The sequence below is a fragment of the Hemitrygon akajei genome, chromosome 15 (assembly GCF_048418815.1).
Source record: "Hemitrygon akajei chromosome 15, sHemAka1.3, whole genome shotgun sequence".
NCBI lineage: Eukaryota > Metazoa > Chordata > Chondrichthyes > Myliobatiformes > Dasyatidae > Hemitrygon > Hemitrygon akajei.
Window position 1 is genome coordinate 11,315,281 of NC_133138.1, and position 22,122 is coordinate 11,337,402.

At 39.7% G+C, this 22,122-nt stretch overlaps 1 protein-coding gene across 1 annotated transcript in view; it reads right to left on the reverse strand.

The window, feature by feature from the left end:
• Positions 1–1,516: 1,516 nt before the first annotated feature.
• The window catches only part of LOC140739538 (uncharacterized), a 51,408-nt gene continuing 30,802 nt past the window's right edge, over positions 1,517–22,122 (reverse strand). Inside the window, exons 11-12 of the mRNA XM_073067938.1 lie at positions 15,360–15,486; positions 1,517–2,121 (exon numbers count right to left, since the gene is read on the reverse strand). Coding sequence (XP_072924039.1) covers positions 2,096–2,121; positions 15,360–15,486 — 153 coding nt within the window. The 3' untranslated portion in view covers positions 1,517–2,095. The remainder of the gene's footprint in view (positions 2,122–15,359; positions 15,487–22,122) is intronic.

The following is a 22,122-nucleotide window of genomic DNA, read 5'->3' on the forward strand; positions in this document are numbered from 1 at the left end:
GGTATTTCTAGAATGCCTATGATAAGGCTTTTTAGAGCAACTTGTGGTTGAGCCCAGGGATCAGTTAAGGGATTAACGGATTGGAGGTTCTGCAATGACCCAGAATTGATTAGAGAGCTTAAGGTAAACAAACCCTAAGGGGCAAGTGATCATAATGATAGAATTCACCCTGAGATTTAAGTTAAAGTCAGGTGTATCAGTACTACAGTGGAGTAAAGGGAATTGTGGAGGCATGAGAGAGCAGCTGGCCAAAATTGACTGGATTCTGGAATGGTTTTGGAAGACTGGAAAATTGCAAATGTCACTCCACTCTTCAAGAAGGAAGAGAGACAGAAGAAAGAAAGTCATAGGCCAGTTGGTCTGACCTCAGTGGTTGGGAAGATGTTGGAATCAATTGTTAAAGATGTAGTTCCAAGGTACTTGGACACACGATAAAATGTTGTAGTTCACATGCTGTCAAGGGAAAATCTTTCCTAATAAATCAACAAACAGGATAGACAAAGAATCAATGGGTGTTGTGTACTTGGATTTTCAGAAGTCCTTTGACAATGTGTCACACATTAAACTGCTTAACGAGAGCCTATGGTATTACAGGAAAGATACTAGCATGAACAAAGCAGTGGCTGAATGGCAGGAGGCAGAGTGGGAATAGAAGGAGCCTTTTATGGTTGGCTGCTGGTGACTAGTGGTGTTCCACAGAGGGCTGTACTAGGGCAGCTTCTTTTTACATTTTATGTCAATGACTAGGTTAACAGAACTCATGACTTTGTTGTGTTTGCAGACAATACGAAGAGAGATGAGAGGGCAGGTAGTGCTGAGGAAACAGAGGCTACAGAAGCACTTAGACAAATTAGGAGAGTGGGCAAAGAAGTGGTAGATGAAATACAATGTAGGGAAGTGTTACCTGCACTGGTAAAAGAAATAAAAATGTAGATTTTCTAAATGGAGAGAAAATTCAAACTCTGAGGTGCAAATCTGAGCTACAGGTTTAATCTGTTCTGAGGAAGGCAAAGTGAGGGTAGCATTCATTTCAAGAGGACAATATAAAAACAAAGATGAAATATTGAGGCTTTATAAAGCACTGTCAAGGCCTCACTTACAGTATTGTGAGCACTTTTGGGTCCCTTATCTAAGGATGTGCTGACATCCTTGGGGTCAAAGGAGGCTCACAAAATTAATTCCGGGATTGAAAGGCTTGTTTTACGAAGAGTGTGATGGTTATCATCCTGTACTCACAGGAATTCAGAAGAATGGGCGGGGGGGGGGGGGGGTGACATCATTGAAACCTGTCAAACGTTGAAAGGCCTTGATAGAGCAGATGTAGATAGGATGTTTCCTTTGGTGGGAGAGTCCAAGACCAGAGGATACAGCCTCAGAATAAAGGGGCTTCCTTTTAGAATGAAGATGGGAAGGAAATTCTTTAGACAGTGTTGAATTTGTGGAATTCATTGCACCAGGTGACTGTAGAGGCTAAGTCTTTAAGTATATTTAAGGCAGAGGTTGATAGATTCTTGACTAGTCAGGGCATGAAGGGATACAGGCAGAAGGCAGCTGATTGGGGCTGCGAGAGAAAATGGATCAGCCTTGATGAAATGGTGGAGCAAGCTCAATGGGCCAAATGGATAAATTCTGCACCTAAAAACTACTTTATGGTCTTACAAGACCGAATCAAAATGAGAAAAGATATATTAAAAAATAATTCTTGAAACAGTCTTAAATTATGTTTCTCTGGCACCATTTTTTCTGGATGGTAAACCACATTACATTTATAGTATTTAATTTCTATAATCAGCTGTAATTTTAACTTTCAACAAACTGAATCTAAACTCTTTGCCATAACAATACAACCATCTTTGAACAAATATAGATGCAACTTTGGTTTTATTTTCCATGAATATATTAAAAATTACAAATTCTTTTACATAAATAAATATATACTGGACAATTTTATTCCAAGCATAAATTAACAATCACTATAAGTTTTTTCCCCCCCATTCTCTGGTTAAATAAAGCTTTTACTGATGAATTAATTTAGTACAAAAGTACAAACTTGACAGATACAGAAGAGCTTTTTCAAAATTTCAAACAAGCACAATCAAGTAGGTGAGGTAATAATAAAGTCTGCAAGAGAGAGAAAAAAAAACAAAGTAATTACAAAATAATCCAGCACATGAATGAAATCAAAATGAAGTCACATTTCAACAGCATTACAAGCACAACTGTGTTACAGTCTCAGGCTTGCGCTCCCAATCAAAGGATTTTGACTGATCCAGACATAGCTTCAACTCCATTTTCTCCCTGATCTCACAACCATGTAATATTTCTTTATATTCCAGATGTATATCAGCATAAGCAAGCTTAAGACTCAACATTCATAGATCTCTGTGGGAGTAATTTCCAAAGATTAACAATCCTTTAAGAAATTCCTAACAAAGTGTTGTGAACAAAGCGGATGAGCTTAGAGCGTGGATCAGTACTTGGAGAAATGATGTGGTGGCCATTACAGAGACTTGGATGGCTCAGGCACAGGACTAGTTACTTCAAGTGCCGGGTTTTAGATGTTTCAGAAAGGACAGGGAGGGAGGCAAAAGAGGTGGGGGCAAGGCACTGTTGATCAGACAGTGTCATAGCTGCAGAAAAGGTGGACGCCATGAAGGGAATGTCTACAGAGTCTCTGTGGGTGGAGGTTAGGAACAGGAAGGGGTCGATAACTTTACTGGGTGTTTTTTTTATAGGCTGCCCAATAGTAACAGGGATAGAGGAGCAGATAGGGAAACAGATCCTGGAAAGGTGTAATAATAAGAGTTGCTGCGATGGGATATTTTTATTTCCCAAATATCAACTGGTATCTCCCTAGAGCAAGGGGTTTAGATGGGGTGGAGTTTGCCAAGTGTGTTCAGGAAGGTTTCTTGACACAGTATGTAGATCAGCCTACAAGAGAAGAGGCTGTACTTGATTTGGTATTGGGAAATGAACCTGGTCAGGTGTCAGATCTCTCAGTGGGAGAGCATTTTGGAGACAGTGATCATAATTCTATCTCCTTTACAATAGCACTGGAGAGAGAGAAGAACAGACAAGTTAGAAAAGTGTTTAATTGGAGTAAGGGGAATTATCAGCAGGAAATTGGAGGCTTAAATTGGAAACGGATGTTCTCAGGAAAAGTATGGAAGAAATGTGGCAAATATTCAGGGTATATTTGTGTAAAGCTCTGTATAGGTACGTTCCAATGAGACAGGGAAGTTATGGTAGGGTACAGGAACTGTGGTGTACAAAGGCTGTAATAAATCTAGTCAAGAAGAAAAGCTTACAAAAGGTTCAGAGAGCTAGGTAATGTAAGAGAACTAGAAGAAAGCGACTAGGAAGGAGTTTAAAAAGGAAATTAGGAGAGCCAGAAGGGGCCATGAGAAGGCCTTGGCGGGTAGAATTAAGGAAAACCCCAAGGCATTCTACAAGTATGTGAAGAGCAAGAGGATAAGATGTGAAAGGATAGGACCTATCAAATGTGACAGTGGGAAAGTGTGTATGGAACCGGAGGAAATAGCGGAGGTACTTACTGAATACTTTTACTTCAATATTCACTATGGAAAAGGATCTTAGTGATGACTTGCAGCAGACTGAAAAGCTTGAGCATGTAGATATTAAGAAAGAGGATGTGCTGGAGCTTTTGGAAAGCATCAAGTTGGTTAAGTCGCTGGGACTGGATGAAATGTACCCCAAGCTACTGTGGGAGGCAAGGGAGGAGATTGCTGAGCCTCTGGCAATGAGCTTTGTATCATCAATGGGGACGGGAGAGGTTCCCGAGGATTGGAGGGTTGCGGATGTTGTTCCTTTATTCAAGAAAGGGAGTAGAGATAGCCCAGGAAATCACAGACCAGTGAGTCTTACTTCAGTGGTTGGTAAGTTGATGGAGAAGATCCTGAGAGGCAGGATTTATGAACATTTGGAGAGGTATAATATGATTAGGAATAGTCAGCATGGCTTTGTAAAGGGTAGGTTATGCCTTACAAGCCTTTGAGGATGTGACTAAACACATTGATGAAGGAAGAGCTGTAGACGTAGTATATATAGATTTCACCAAGGCATTTGATAAGGTACCCCATGCAAAACTTATTGAGAAAGTAAAGAGGCATGGGATCCAAGGGGACATTGCTTTGTGGATCCAGAACTGGCTTGCCCACAGAAGGCAAAGAATGGTGTGCCTCATGGATCTGTTCTGGGACCCTTACTCTTCATGATTTTTATAAATGACCTGGATGAGGAAGTGGAAGGATGGGTTAATAAGTTTGCTGATGACACAAAGGTTGGAGGTGATGTGGATAGAGTGGAGGGCTGTCAGAGGTTACAGCAGGACATTGATAGGATGCAAAATTGGGCTGAGAAGTGGCAGATGGAATTCAACCCAGATAAGTGTGAAGTGGTTCATTTTGGTAGGTCAAATATGATGGCAGAATATAGTATTAATGATAAGACTCTTGGCAGTGTGGAGGATCAGAGGGATCCTGGGGTCCAAGTCCACAGGACGCTGACAGCAGCTGCACAGGTTGACTCTGTGGTTAAGGTGGCGTATGGTGTATTGGCCTTCATCAATCGTGGAATTGAATTTAGGAGCCGAGAGGTAATGTTGCAGCTATATAGGACCCTGGTCAGACCCCACTTGGAGTACTGTGCTCAGTTCTGGTCGCCTCAGTACAGGAAGGATGTGGAAGCCATAGAAAGGCTGCAGAGGAGATTTACAAGGATGTTTCCTGGATTGGGGAGCATGCCTTATGAGAATAGGTTGAGTGAACTCAGCCTTTTCTCCTTGGAGCGACAAAGGATGAGAGGTGACCTGATGGAAGTGTACAAGATGATGAGAGGCATTGATTGTGTGGATAGTCAGAGGATTTTTCCCCAGGGCTGAAATGGTTGCCACAAGAAGACACAAGTTTATGGTGCTGGGGAGTAGATACAGAGGAGATGTCAGGTATAAGTTTTTTTTAAAATGCAGAGAGTGGTGAGTGTGTGGAATGGGCTGGCGGCAACGGTGGTGGAAGCAGATGCAATAGGGTCTTTTAAGAGACTTTTAGATAGGTACATGGAGCTTAGCAAAATAGAGGGCTATAGGTAAGCCTAGTAATTTCTAAGGTAGGGACGTGTTCGGCACAGCTTTGTGGGCCGAAGGGCCTGTATTGTGCGTAGATATTCTATGTTTCTAAACAAGAGGAAAAAATATGGGCAAAACCATGCCTTATCATTCAATATTCACTGGCTAAGGGAAACATCCTTTATCAATTAACCCTATCAAGCTCGCTCAGAATCTATGTTGTAATGTGATCATAATATTCTTTGAGAGTTCAATTCTTCTTTATCTCAGGAGTTAATCTGTGAACCTTTTTCTGCTGTAAGGCCAATACAGGCAGATCCTTCAGAATCGGATGCACTGAAACATATGTCCTGAAATAAGACCAAAATTGTTTGCAGTTGTTCAGATGTTGTCTTACCAAAGTCTTACATAATTGTCGCAAAACTTCTACCCTTTGTACACTTGTAATAAAGACCAGAATTTGCCTTTCTAAATGCTTAAGTGTAATTGCATGCTAATACTGCATTTTCAGTTTGAAACATACAGAGCGTTCTAAATGTCATCATTTAGTGGATTCACACTTAAATACTGTAATTTTATTTTCCTTACTTTTTCTCCCACTCATTTACAGATTGTGCTATTAAAGCCAATAAATAAACAACATAATAAAAATAGAAATCATTAAAATAATTCACGTTTATTAGTATCTTAAAAAACTATTTCAGGTGTCTATCTTCAGTTAAACCAAAGTTCTGATATATTATCTATAGTTCGTCAGAACTTTAAGTTAGCTTGTTTGTCTTTTTCAGATGCTGTCAAGTTGTTATATTTTTCATTTCAGACTTGAAGTTTTTGTTTCTATTTATAAATTCTTTTCACATTCTCTAAGAGAATTAATTAAATGAGTGAGATATTTACATGTAGGTAATTTCTGTTTGAAGAACCTTGTATTCTTTGGGTGAAAATGAAATAAACCTAAAGAAAGCAAGGGAAGACGCACAGCATCTGAACAAGTATCTTGGTTATCCAAACATCCAATCATATAAAAACAAAATATCTTGCATGCTGGAAATAAATTAAAAATAGAATATTCTGGAAAAACTCAGCAGGAAAATATTTAAAGAGACAATATTTTAAATCTAATGACTTTTCATCAAAACTGGAAAAAAATTGAAGAAAATAAAAGGTAAAGTAGCAGGCAACGGCTGAAAGTCTGGAGAGAAAAATAAAAGGGAAGGTCATTGTTAGGTTAGATTAAGGTTCTTGAACAAATTTGTTCCATTTCCTATGTTGCTACACTTACTCTTTCCCCTTCCTTTAAACATAGAACATGAAAATCTACAGCATATTATAGGCCGTATGGCCCACACTGTTGTGCCAACCATGTAACCTACTCTAGAAGCTGCCTACCACTATTTTTATAAGCTCTTAAAAGACCCTATTGTATCTGCCTCTACCACTGTCGCTGGCAGTGCATTCCATGCACCCACCAATCTGTGTTAAAAAACTTATCTCTGTCATCCCCCTTGTACCTACTTCCAAGCACTTTAAAACTATGCCCCCCTTGTTAGCCACAATATGTTGTTTCTTTCATTAAACTGGTCTCCAAGTCCAATTCTCCCCCTTTCAAGTAATGCCACCATCAAACATCTCTTCTCTTCAGGCTCTGACGGTGCCACTTCCTGCAGGAAACTTTTTCATCTCCATCATTACCCAGTCCCCAATTCCACTTTGCCAGATACTCAGTTCTCCTCATTATCCACCACATACAAATTATTCACATGCATTTACACATCCAGAAACCAATCATTGTATAAATACAGTATTCACTGTCCAGATCTCGTGTCAAGTAGCTTCCTGCTGTGCGCTGAACTGAAGAGAACTTTTTATATTTACACATCTGCATTTTGCAATTTCAAAATTTGCCACTGCTTGTAAGATTCAATAGAAGGAGCTTGTTAACTAATAAAATTTCCTTTTTGGTACTTAAGCATTTTAATATGTTCACTAAAGACAGTGATGCTTTTAGAGCACTGCAGGGCATATTTATATTTATTTGGAGGGGGTGTTATCGGGTACAACAAAAAAAAGCTTAAATGGTATCCAAGCACCACACACAAAATGCTGGAGAAGCTCAGCAGGCAAGGAAGCACCTATGGAAAAAAAGTACAGTTGACGTTTCGGGACAAGACCCTTTGGCAGAACTGGAGAAAAAAAATCCACATTTTTTGTTATCCGCAGTAAATCAGTGCCCCTTTTTCTTGTGGTTTATGGTATCTACTGGTCATGATGCAGGCTCCTCTCTACTGAGAAAACAACCCAGATTGGATGATTATTTTATCCAATACCATGCTGACTCCAAGCTTCCAATTATTTGACATATTAATTCTCCATTCCATTCCAATTTCTCCATTTACATTGTCCAATGAAGCTCAGAGTAATACAACACAGAAACAGTCCTCTAGCCCACTGAGTCATTGTTGACCTTTAAGCATCCACTTACAATTAATCTCATTTTTATCCTCAATGCCTTCCCATCCATTTTTCCGGGTTCTATTCTTCATTTACATATTAGAAGAATTTCACAGTATCTAATTAACCAATCAACCTGTATATCTTTGGGACAGGAAGAAGCTGAAGGACCCAAGGAAATCCAAGCTTTCATAAGAACATTTTACAATTCAGCCTAGGAGCAAGCCCTTTGGCCCAAACTAATTAAGCTAATAATGCCTAATTATACTAATCTCTTCTGCCTGCACATAGGTCAATTTCCTGCATTCTCTGCATTTTTGTATGCTTATTCAAGATCCTATATCATACCTGCCTCCACCATGACTACTGGCAGTACATTCCAGTTATTCACCACTTCTACATATCCTTTGAATTTTGCCCTTCACCTTAAATGCATGGCCTCTGTTATTAGAGATTTCAACCCTGAAAAAGATTATCAGCTGTCTAACCTATGAATTTCAAAGTCAAAGTAAATTTGTTAACAAAGTGCATATTGCATATACTTCATCATAGAGATTCATTTTCTTGCAGGTATTTTCAGGAAAATAAATAAAATAGAATTTCTTAAAAATATAAACAATGACTAACACACAACCAATGTACTAAAGTCCAATTGTACAAATAAAAAAAATACTTGGAATGAATTGTAGAGCCCTTGAAAGGGAGTCTTCAGGTTATGAAATGAGTTGTAAGGCACTAACTGTCCCTGACTGCTCAACCATCATGTTCTTAAACCAGAAGGGATAACTTCATTCAACTATACTCATCCCAACACTGAACTATTCCCACATCAAATGGACTCATTTTTAAGAACTATTGATCTCATGTTCTTGATATAATTTTTTGCTTATTATTATTTTGGTTGTTTCCATTATCTCTTTTATATTTGCAGTTTGTCTTTTGCACTTCGGTTGTTTGCCTATGTTGTGTGTAGTTTGTCATTGATTCTACTATTATTTTGCATTTAATATGAATGCCCACAAGTAAATTAATCTCTGGGTAGTATATGGTGACATACATTTGAACTCTTAACCTGGTGATGAGAACCCAAGGCTTCTATATCACCTGCTGATGAGAAGTGTGCCAGGCCTGGACAGTGGGTCTTCTTTGATGATGGATGCTGCTTTCTTGTGACAGCACTCCATGGAAACGTGCTCAATGGTGGGGAGGGCTTTGCCTGTGATGGATTGGGCTGTATCTACTACCTTCTGTAGACTTTGCCATTCCTAGACTTTGAAGCTTCCATACCAGGCGGTGATGCAATCAGTTCGGATACTCTCCAATGTGCATCTATAGAAGTTTGTCAAAATTTTAGGTGACATGCCAAATCTATGCAAACTTCCAAGTAGAGATCCTGTTGTGCATTCTTAATGATGGCACTTCTGTGCTGGTCCCAGGACAGATTCTCCAATACGATAATGCTAAGGAATTTAAAGTTACTCACCCTCTCTACTTCCAATCTCTTAATGAGAAATGGCTCAAGGATTTCCAGCTTTTTCCTCCCGCAGTCAATAATCAGCTATTGGTTTCAACATAGTTGCATAGTTCCCTGAAGATGGAATCTCATGTGGATAGGGTGGTGAAGAAAGCTTTTGGTACGTTGGCCTTTATAAATCACAGCATTGAGTATAGGAGTTGGGATGTAATGTTAAAATTGTACAAGGCATTGGTAAGGCCGAATTTGGAGTATTGTGTACAGTTCTGGTCACCGAATTACAGGAAAAATCTCAACAAAATACAGAGAATACAGAGAAGATTTACTAGAATGTTACCTGGGTTTCAGCACCTAAGTTACAGGGAATGTTGAACAAGTTAGGTCTTTATTCATTGGAGCGTAGAAGGTTGAGAGGGGACTTGATAGAGGTATTTAAAATTATGAGCGGGATAGATAGTTGACGTGGATAGGCTTTTTCCATTGAGAGTAGGGGAGATTCAAACAAGAGGACATGAGTTGAGACTTAGGGGGCAAAAGTTTAAGGGTAACATGAGGGGGAATTTCTTTACTCAGAGAGTGGTAGCTGTGTGGAATGAGCTTCCAGTAGAAGTGGTAGAGGCAGGTTTGGTATTGTCATTTAAAGCAAAATTGGATAGGTAGATGGACAGGAAAGGAATGGAGGGTTATGGGCTGAGTGCGGGTTAGTGGGATTAGGTGAGAGTAAGCGGGACTAGAAGGGCCGAGATGGCCTGTTTCCATGCTGTAATTGGTATATGGTTTTGCTGATGTTGAGGAGGTGGTTGCTGTAATGGCACCATTTAACCACATTTTCAATCTCCCTCCTGACAATTTGTCACTACTTCTGATTCAGCTAACAACAGTGGTGTAATCAACAAACTTAAATATGACACGAGCTGTACCTAGCCACACAATCATAGGTATAGAGCTTACAAACTTCTATCAGGACTTCCCTCACCCTCTGCCACGCCAGAGAAAACAACCCTATATTGCCCAACCTCTCATTATAGCACGTCCTCTCATCCACACTGCATTGTGGTAAACCTTTTCTACACCTTCTCCAAAGCATCCACATCCCAACTATAATGGGATGACCAAAACTGAATGCAATACACGAGATGCAACTTACCCAGAGTTTTATAAAGCCACAATATAATTTCACAACTCTGGAACTCAATGCAGGAGAACACTCCGCACTGACAGATCCTAGGTGGTTGATGCAGTTAGGTAGTATCTTTACCAACTGCACTACTGTGCCAAAAGACTGAAGCACATCACCCATACTTTCTGACCAACCATGCTGCAACCTTATGAACTCAAGAGTTCAACAATTTTAGAAAATGAGTTAATTCCCACATTTCTACTTTTATTTCAAATTTCTTCCATTGGTACTATTTTTGCTTCTTTCATTTAGATTTCTTCTAGACCAGCGCAATATATCTTGACCCATTACTTCTCTTTTGCACTTTTATCATCCCTTCAGTCATTCAATCTCAACACTGACCTATTGCAGATTTTCCTTTTGTTTTCTTTTTTCCATCATTTAATTGTATCTTAAAACTTGTTTCCTTTCTCAACTTTTATGAGGCAAACTGAAATATTGAATCAACTAGATGATTTGCTGGATATATTTTTGTGGTTCAAAAAACATAATGAATTCTAATCCCAATAGATTAAAAAGTACATAAGAGTAGGGACTTCCAAAAGACTTTTTCATAACCTGAACATTATTATTTAAGCATTTTATACAGAGTCATAAGAACAGAAACAAGTCTTTCAGCCCAACATACCAGTCATCTAGTACCCATCTATACTAATCCCATTTTATCAGGTATTGGTCTGTAAACTTTCATGCATTTACAACTCAAGCACTTATCGAGAAACATATTAAACACAGTATCTGCCTACATCGTCCATTCAGGTAGGCAGTGCATTCCAAATTCCGACTACTCTGGGTTAAAACCCACTTCCCCTCTAAAACTGTTAACGCTTACCTAAAACCGATGTTTTCATGATTTAGCCACCTCTGCTGTGGGAAACTGTTTTCAATCATTTTTACTATCTATGCTCCCATATAATATTACATATCTCAAGCAGGTTACCCCTCAGTCTCCACTGCTAATGGAGGGAAAAAAAATTCAGCCCGTCAAGTCATTCCCTATAACTGAAGTGGACCAGCCCAGGCAATATCCAGATTTTTTCTGCACACTTTCCTTCATGTTCTTTCTTTAGGCTGGGACAGTACTTCAGCTGTAGCCTAATCAATTTCTGTAAAGTTGCATCAGAATGTCTTTGCTCTTATATTTAATGTCTTGTCCAAAAAAGGCAGGTATTCTTCACATCTTATTTAGCTGCATTGCCATCTTGATGAATACTTGGATTTATACACCAAGATCTCTTGATTTCCAAATATTTCCTTGGGTCCTATCATTTACTGTTTATGTCCTGGCCGTATTAGTCCTCCCCAAATGCATCACTTCACACTTAAGATTAATTTCACAATTACTTTTAAAAACTGATTAATGTCATTCGAAGTCAATACTCTTCACTATCACGAGCTAGTCAACAACACTACCAACATGAAATCATGTAAAAAAAAATCATGAATATTTGTAACAATAAGGTTATTAACATTGCTTCTACAGCAACTGCACTGCCCTCTGTTGTTACTTAATCAAATAATTCACCCTCCCCACTCCAAACAACGTCATCTTATTTATTTTTGATTAATCTCCATCTTTCCAAGTGCAGGTTAATCCAATCCCTTATTTCTTTTAATACCCGAGTTATTTCGCCATCTCTACTTCTCAAAACTCAGTATTTTCACCATTTATTATCTCCAGTCATGGCCAGAATTTGTCTTTCATTCAATCATTCTGTGAAACCGATCATTACATTAGGAGGTGCAAGTTATTACAGGGTATTCTTAAAATAGAAAAGAAAAAAATTAGGGATTACCACCTATGCACTTTAAAAACCAGCTTTTAGGTTAATATAATTACTGTAACAAATTTTCAAGAATTTTGCAAAGTTCTTAACTTACTTTTATAAAATGTCTTAATAACAGAACCATCCTAGAACCCAGGCTTACAGTTTTCTTAATTTCATCAATATGTGCCCCTTCATGCTATTCCCTGCAGCAATTCCTTCCCAGCCTTTACCATTCCACTTTACATCTTATTCATTTCTGTCACTCACCCTTACTACCTCACTTGAATGGGCCCAATTCCTCCTCTTTCTTAAAATCTACAAACTGCCTTTTCTTTCACCTTTCTCTATTCAATTTCTCCCAATAAGTTTCATTCTAAATACTAACATTGTTTTGGACAGTCCCATCTGGCCTCTCAATAACCCAACCTTCATTCTCTTTTGGGGCGCACGCGCACGCGCACGCACACGCACACGCACACGCACATATCACCAAACCTTATGTGGCCACACTGTGCCAACATGCTTTAAATCCGCCTTCATCACAATATACTACGTGCAATTTAAAAGAGGAAAAATTATCAGTAGAACTCAGTGAACAGTACTAGATAAAGAAAAAAGTGGAGAACATTTCGTTTGCACGTGTATGTATTGAGAGAAGATTTACCAGCATGTAACACATTAAGACAAACTTAACGAGGCATTGAAATTCTTCTAGAACGATTTCAAAACTTCCCATGTTCCACATAAGTTTGCTGGAGACCACCAGAATACTGAACCTGGCCCCAGGCACCTATCTGTGTCATTATAATATCCACTGGTAACTAATGGTGCATGTTCTGTGTCATCTATCTGCCTCTCCAAGGAAATCCATCCCAAAGCATTTCCTTAATTGATTCGGAAGTCACCAACCACTTCTCTATCAACATCTGTTTTTCCATCTTTTCTTTCCCCACCATTCGCAAACCCAAAGTCTTCTAGATCTCCAACTTAGTGTGCCACACTTACTGTTCACATAAATGATCCGTTTTACACTGAAGAACCCAAAAACAATTGACTTGTGGAGTACCTGCATTCAGTTTGCAGGAGTGACCCTGCATTACTATTTGCCAGCCACTTTAATCTTCCATCCAGTTTTCATTCCAGTCAATCTGTGGCCTCCTGCACATTCAATAGGAACATTACATCATGCAAGTAATGGCATGACTTCATTTAGAAAAGCTCATTTTAGTCAAAGATATACACTAAATTAAAAACAAATGGTGCGTTATGTGCAGAATGAGGTCTGAGGTGGAATTAGGGAATCAAATAAGTATGTTTTGTTGGATTAAGACAGCTAAATAAGCATTTTTCTTTCATTTAAGGAACAAGCTTCAACATTCTTCATTCTTCAGATCAGCAGTTCAAAAATAAATTCTTCACAATGGGCTGAGGAAGTACGGATGTAAGGGGTACAGGGTAAAGTGGGAGGTCACACTAAACAGAGCGAGAATGTAGAGAGGGTAAATAGACAGGAAAGAGGCCAGAAAACACAAAAGGAAATGATTTATAGTCTTAGAGGCACAGATCCCACACAGCCTCTCATGCTCCCAGAACACATCTTATACAATCAGGAATGCTCATCAACTCTTTTACTTTCTGAGGCTGAAGGGGGCTGGACTACGCACAACTGTACTCACATGCTTCTACAGATGCACATTGGAGAACATCCTAATAAGCTGCATCACTGCTTCTTATGGAAATTGCCCTGCGTGGACTGAAAGCCTCCATGAGCAGTCAAAACTCTCCAGTGCATCACTGGTATCAGCCTATCCCGCCATCAAAGACGTACTGTGTATACAGAAGCATGCCAGAAAAGGTCCAGTAACATCATGAAGGATCCCCACCTCACCCTGCTCATGGATCATTTGCTGGATTCAGATTAGGGAGGAAGCTACATCGCATCCATGCCAGGATTACCAGAATCAAAAGCAGGTACTTTCCCCAAGCAGTAAGACTTTAACATGTTCTGCCAGTATCACCCTTTGTACAGACCCTCCTGTGCCTAGTGTTACTTTATGGACATACTGTACAATCAATCTAACTAGTGTAGTTATATTTATTGTATTTCATTCTCTATTGCACTTATGTCCTGGAAATGACAGTACACTATCATGAATCTTTAAGCAATCATTGCCTACAAGAAAAAATACTGACCTGAAACAAACTGATATAACCTCTGCAGATGGTGGGTCTGCTGGTATTAGACCTGCGATATGCTTTCATAATTTTCTATTAATATTTCAAATTTCCAGCAATTCCAGCATTCTGGCTTACTTAAGCACATAAAAAGTACAGAAAGACAAGAGATGCTAGAATCTAAAATAAATACAAGGATACCGGCAGCCCCTGTGGAGAGAAACAGTTCTGACATAGGATCTTAGTCTTGAAATGTTTAACTCTTTTGTTTCTTCCCCCAAAATGTTTTCTCCCCCCCAAAACTCCTGTGGAGTAGTTCCATTATTGATTTTTATTTATAAAATTGATAATCAATTCAAAAGGATGCTTTATACATTTCAAGAGTTAGATAGATGTTCTATGATAAACACATAGATATAATTAACACAAAATAACTTTGTATCATAATTATCAATATTATTTATACTTATTTTTATTTATTGGAAGATACAGCACGGTAAAAGATCCTTCCAGTCCAACAAGCCCGTCTCACTTAATTATACCCATATCACCAATTAACCTACTAACCCGTTTGTCTTTGAATAGTGGAAAGCTTTTAAGTTACGAGGAGAATGTATAAACTCCTTACAGACAACAGTGGCACAGTAACAGCTTTACATTAACCATGGCACTACTGTGACATTATTTTCAACTACTAAGTAAGATCTTACAAAAGAAAGTGTAATCCAATGATGCAATTACTGCTTACCCAGTTATTCCTTTAATATCAAGTACGGCAGAATATACCCAAATAATGAGTGCAATACCTAGTTCTTGAGTATGCCTTTCCTTGCTTGATAATATATGATTCATGAAAGCAATGTCACGGCCATCTAGGGCAGGGGTTCCCAACCTGGGGTCCCACTGACTCCTCGGTTAATGATAGTGGTCCATAGCATTAAAAAGGTTGGGAACCCTTGAACTAGGGTTTAAAATTATCCAACGTTTACGTATATTAACAGGTTGCTACATCATTTTATAAAGTATTCTAAAATAGTTGAGTAAATACTTTGAACCATTTACCATTGTGAGAAACCAGTACAATTATTTGATGCATGTTATTAGCTTCATAGTCATACGAATTGGCTCATCTCAAATGATGCTGTTGCAACTTTTAAAAAAAAATAAAGACAAGGAGCTCTGGATGAAATAGAGGCATAATGAAACAGGAGATTTTGGGTAATTTACCAAGAGATGCATCTTCAAAAGTTGTGCAAGATTGCAACTGCTCATATTGCCATACTTTAGCTGGTTGGTAACACACAGGAGCTAGAATAATGCTGCAGATTGGCACTTCATCTTGGTGTTTCTGCTTCTAGCAAGAGAAAAAATAATGTTCTTTTAAATTAACCAGATTCTAGTTTCACAGTTGTTTTACACCAAATGATTATATTCACAATCAAGGCTTTGTTTCGTGTTGCAAACATATTTTATTAACTGTGTAAATTCTAGCTAAGATAGAGAATTCTTTTTTTTGGTTGTATTAGTTTATCAATCCATCCTTTAGATGCAAGGTTGTTCACCTAGTTTGCTCAGGTTCAATTTAAGAATACAAATGATTTCAGCAATGATGCCTGGAAGTGTTTCTTCATACAAATATCATTAACACATGAAAGGATCTTTGTGTGTATTGGGAAAAAAAACCATTTAAGAAATAGTCAAATCATGTAATAATAAAAATAGAAAATGCTGGAAATACTGAATAATTAACTGTATCTGTGAAAGGTGAAAGAGTCGACATTTCAGGTAAAGATCATTTTGTCAGGACCCGAAAAGCAAGAAAACAAGTTGATCTTAATTTGCAGAGTGCTTAGGAGAGGGATAGATTGGACAAAGCAAATATCGGATAGACAAAGCCATTGAGGATTAATTGTAAACAAAGCCATCCAGTTGGTATAAGACCATAAGACATTGGAGCAGAATTAGGCCATTTGGCCACTGAGTCTGTTCCGTCATTCCATCATGTTTGATGTATTATCTCTCAACTCCATTCTCCTAATTTGATAATCAAAGCAGTTAAAGAAATGTTAAGACTCTAAAATAGATCATGTGAAACTGAGTGTAGGGTCAAGTTTTAAAATTTAAGAATTTTTCCAATTCTTTTTGAGTGAAGGAAACAGCACAAATACAAGCACTGATGGAGGGGTCTTGAGTAGGAGCAAAGAAAGACTATCAATGTATCATACAAAAACAAAGACCTAACTTGGACCCACAGCAATACCTTTGATCTGAGGGAACAATGTGGAGTTGAAGATGTTGTTCAACAGAAAACAAATTCACCCAATTGCATGACAACACAGGTAGCTTGATTCTGCTCAAAGATGAAGCAGAGAGCTTTCAGGCTTCCTGGTAGGATAACTGGCTCCCTGAATGGAAGACCTCAGCTGAGCTCAATTGGCTTGGCCAATACAACCAGTCTTGAGATAAGCAACTTAATGTCCATCTGTAAACTTATAGCTAAAAATCATTTAAATTAAAGCATGTTGGAATACCAGTACGAAATAGAAACATAGAAAACCTACAGCACAATACAAGCCCTTTGGCCCACAAAGTTCTGCCGAACATGTCCCTACCTTAGAAATTACTAGGCTTACCTATAGCCCTTTTTATTCTAAGCTCCACGTACCTATCCAAAAGTCTCTTAAAAGACCCTATCGTATCCGCCTCCACCACTGTTGTCGGGAGCCCATTCCATGCACTCACCACTCTCTGAGTAATAAACTTACCCCTGACATCTCCTCTGTACCTACTCCCCAGCACCTTAAACCTGTGTCCTCTTGTGGCAACCATGTCAGCCCTGGGAAAAAGGCTCTGACTATCCACACAATCAATGCCTCTCATCATCTTGTACACCTCCATCAGGTCACCTCTCATCCTTCATCACTCCAAGGAGAAAAGGCCGAGTTCACTCAACCTGTTTTCATAAGGCATGCTCCCCAATCCAGGCAACATCCTTGTAAATCTCCTCTGCACCCTTTCTATGGCTTCCACATCCTTCCTTTAGTGAGGCGACCAGAACTGAGCACAGTGCTCCAAGTGGGGTCTGACCAGAGTCCTATATAGCTGCAACATTACCTCTCGGCTCCTAAATTCAATTCCATGATTGATGAAGGCCAATACACCATACGCCTTCTTCATCACAGAATCAACTTGTGCAGCTGCTTTGAGTGTCCTATGGACTCGGACCCCAAAATCCCTCTGATCCTCCACACTACCAAGAGTCTTACCATTTTTACTATATTGTACCATCATACTTGACCTACCAAAATGAACCACTTCACACTTACCTGGGTTGAACTTCATCTGCCACTTCTCAGCCCAGTTTTGCATCCTATCAATGTCCTGCTGTAACCTCTGATAGCCCTCCACACTGTCCACAACACCTCCAACCTTTGTGTCATCAGCAAACTGACTAACCCATCCTTCCACTTCCTCATCCAGGTCATTTATAAAAATCACAAAGAGCATGGGTCCCAGAACAGATCCCCGAGGCACACCACTGGTCACTGACCTCCATGCAGAATATGACCCATCTACAACCACTCTTTGCCTTCTGTGGGCAAGCCAGTTCTGGATCCACAAAGCAATGTCCCCTTGGATCCCATGCCTCCTTATTTACTCAATAAACCTTCGATGGGGTACCTTATCAAATGCATTACTGAAATGCACATACACTACATCTATTGCTCCTTTCATCAACTTGTTTAGTCACATCCTCAAAAAATTCAATCAGGCTCATAAGGCACGATCTGCCCTTGACAAAGCCATGCTGACTATTCCTAATCATATTATGCCTCTCCATATGCTCATAAGTCCTGCCTCTCAGGATCTTCTCCATCAACTTACCAACCACTGAAGTAAGACACACTGGTCTATAAGTTCCTCGGCTACCTCTACTCCCTTTCTTGAATAAAGGAACAACATCTGCAACCCTCCCATCCTCCGGAACCTCTCCCACCCCCATTGATAATTCAAAGATCATCGCCAGAGGCTCAGCAATCTCTTCCCTTGCCTCCCACAGTAGCCTGGGCTACATCTCAACTGTCCCAACCGCTCAACAGACACCATTGCCATCACCCTCCATCTGGCCCTAACCCACCTGGACAAGAACGACATATACGTTCGGATGCTATTCATAGACTTCAGTTCAGCATTCAACACAATCATCCCTCAGAAACTGATTGGAAAGCTGAGCCTACTGGGCCTGAACACCTCCCTCTGCAACTGGATCCTAGATTTTCTGATTGGGAGACCTCAGTCAGACCAAATCGGGAGCAGCATCTCCAACACCATCACACTGAACATGGGGCCCCACAGGGCTGTGTGCTCAGTCTACTGCTGTCCACTCTGCTGACCCACGGCTGTACTGCAACACACAGCTCGAACCACATCATCAAGTTCGCCGAAGACATGACTGTGGTGGGTCTCATCAGCAAGAACGATGAGTCAGCTTAGAGAGAAAAGGTACAGCAGCTAACAGACTGGCGCAGAGCCAACAACCTGTCTCTGAATTTGAACAAAAGAGATGGCTGTTGACTTCAGGAGGGCACGGAGTGACCACTCCCTGCTGAACATCGACCGATCCACGGTAGAGATTGTTAAGAGCACCAAATTTCTTGGTGTTCACCTGGCAGAGAATCTCACCCGATCCCTCAACACCAGCTCCATAGCAAAGAAAGCCCAGCAGGTTCTCTACATTCTGTGAAGGCTGAGGAAAGTCCATCTTCCACACCCCCATCCTCATCACATTCTACAGGGGTTGTATTGAGAGCATCCTGAGCAGTTGCATCACAGCCTGGTTCAGAAATTGCACCATCTCGGATCACAAGACCCTGCAGCGGATAGTAAGTTCAGCTGAGATAATCGGGGTCTCTCTTCCCGCCATCACGGACATTTACACTACATGCTGCATCCGTAAAGCAAACAGCATTATGAAGGACCCCACGCACCCCTCATACAAACTCTTCTCCCTCCTGCCGTCTGGGAAAAGGCACCGAAGCATTCGGGCTCTCACGACCAGACCATGTAATAGTTTCTTCCTCAAGCTATTAGACTCCTCAATACCCAGAGCCTGGACTGACACCTTACTGCCCTATTGTCCTGTTTATTATTTATTGTAATCCCTGCACTGTTTTGTGCACTTTATGCAGTCCTGGGTAGGTCTGTAGTCTAGTGTAGTTGGTTTTTTTTCTCTGTGTTGTTTTTTACCTAGTTCAGTCTAGATTTTTGTACTTTGTCATGTAACACCATGGTCCTGAAAAACGTTGTCTCATTTTTACTATGTACTGTACATGGCAGTTATGGTCAAAATGACAATAAAATTGACTTGGCTTGATCTCACCCAGTCCCGGCAACTTATCCAACTTGATGCTTTCCAAAAGCTCCAGCACATCCTCTTTCTTAATATCTACATGCTCAAGCTTTTCAGTCTGCTGAAAGTCATCACTACAATCACCAAGATCATTTTCCATAGTGAAAACTGAAGTAAAGTATTCATTAAGTACCTCTGCTATTTCTTCTGGTTCCATACACACTTTCCCACTGTCATACTTGATAGGTCCTATCCTTTCACATCTTATCCTCTTGCTCTTCACATACTTGTAGAATGTTGTGGGGTTTTCCTTAATCCTGCCCACCAAGGCCTTCTCATGGCCCCTTCTGGCTCTCCTGATTTCCTTCTTAAGCTCCTTCCTGTTAGCCCTATACAGTTGGCCCTCCTTATCCGCAGATTCAACCAACCACAGATTGGAAAAAACCTGGAAGTTCTCTCTCCAGCACTCATTATTTGAGCATGTACAAACTATTTTTTCTTGTCATTATTCCCTAAACAATACAGTATAACAACTATTTACATAGCATTTACATTGTATAGGTATTATAAGTAATCTAGAAATGACTGAGAAGTACATGCAGTCCCCGAGTTATGAACGAGTTCTGTTCCTGAGTCCGTGTTTAGTTGGATTTGAAGTCGGAACAAGTACATCTGGTAATATTTAGCGTCAGTTAGTCAAACGTTTTTCTTAGTATATAGTACATATTTTACCTTTCTATGCATATAAAACACTTAAGAAACATACATATTTCCATAATTAAACCACTATGCTGCTTAATAATAATTGTAGCTTTCATCGGGGCAGGGCCTTTCACATGCTCCATTAAAATTGTTCTGTTCATTGACCGACTGTAGCCTAACGCTTTTCTAATGACTGATGGCGTTGCACCTCTTTCCGATCGCTTTATTACTTCCACCTTATTTTCAATCGTGCTCGTGATTATTTTCGTGAACAGAAACACTGTGGATTGAGAGCTGCACCACCAGGGCCTAATTTCCACCGCACTGAGCTTGTTAAATAAAGTCCGGGGTTCCGCTAGGTCCTAAAGACCACCTCACTAAGCCAGGTTAAATAAGGGACTTGAGCATCGCGATTTTTGGTATCCGCGGGGTTCTCAGAACCAATCCCCCCGCGGATAAGGAGGACCAACTGTAATTTTCTAGATCTCTAACATTACCTAGTTCTCTGAACCTTTTGTAAGCTTTTCTTTTCTTCTTGACTAAATTTATTACAGCCTTTGTACCCTACCATAACTTCCGTCTCATTAGAACGTACCTATGCAGAACTCCACACAAATATCCCCTGAACATTTGCCACATTTCTTCTGTACTTTTCCCTGAGAACATCTGTTCCCAATTTAAGCTTCCAATTTCCTGCCTGATAGGTAGCCTCATAATTCCCCTTACTCTAATAGCCCATAACCAGGTATATTTTAACACTTCTATTAAAAAGGCAAAACTTTAGTCTTGTTTCATTTGGAAGATGCAAATACTAGGTTGCATTAAGACTGATTGCCAAATGTCAGGAGGTCTTTCTTCATTTTGCTACAACATTGTACAGAGTAAATTCCACAGCAGTGAACTTTCATCACGACTGTTGCTTCTGATAAAGCATCCACAAAGATTTGCTTCTATAGATACACTTACATCCTTACCAAATATCTTTGGCTTCAAATTATTCTACATTATCTCCAGATGAAATTCTACCTTACATTTTGAAAACAATCAAAATGATTTACTGTTCCAAATCACTGATCAAATTGTATCCAGATATCCACAACTACTTGCCATCTGTTTCAGCAATCACAATTTCTCAGACATTTCAAATCAAATTGAGGTTAATTATTACTCAACCATACATGAATACAGCCAAATAAGCCAGCATGCAAAACATACACGTGCATTCAAAATAGCAAGAAAGAAAATGAAAGAAAACACATTTTTTAGTCCAAGGCCCTGAGTAACAATTTCCACAAATTGATGGTTTATTCCAGCCTATCATTCCAACTATCGAACAATACAGGGGCAATACTGATGGGAGAGGCCAGCCCCCAACCAAGCATGGATGCTACGCTACAGCACCTCTGGCATCTCCTCTGTTGGACTGTAAACAGCAGGCAAACCCACAGTTTGGGGCCAATTTCTGTGCCTCTCTTTGGAAAGCATATTGGACCAAGGAAAGACCATGCTACTTAGAGAAATTGTGAAAGTGATGAAAGTTGTTGTCTGACATTTAGAACTGAAACCATTGTTGACTTCAGAATGCTTTAGGTTTTATAACTGGAATCAAAAGGGAGTCCATTTCAGCTAATCTGGGTAAATTGTCCTCCTATTTTATGATTGAAAGGAAAATAGCACAGAGAGCTTCGCAAAACTAGGTCAGAGAGATATGCATTTTTTTCTTTAAATGAGTATTTAATAATGAGGCCTAAACTTCTTTTGACTCAAGTGCAAGTTCCATCTTGGTCATTTTACAAGCATCAGTTGTCATGCATAGAGAAATATGATATATAACAAAGAAACAGGTTATTCAACTCCAAGAGTCTATAGCGGCAACTTGAACAAACCAATGCCGCTGCTAGAGACCAAGCATGGGGAATTATCCTATATGACACGCTC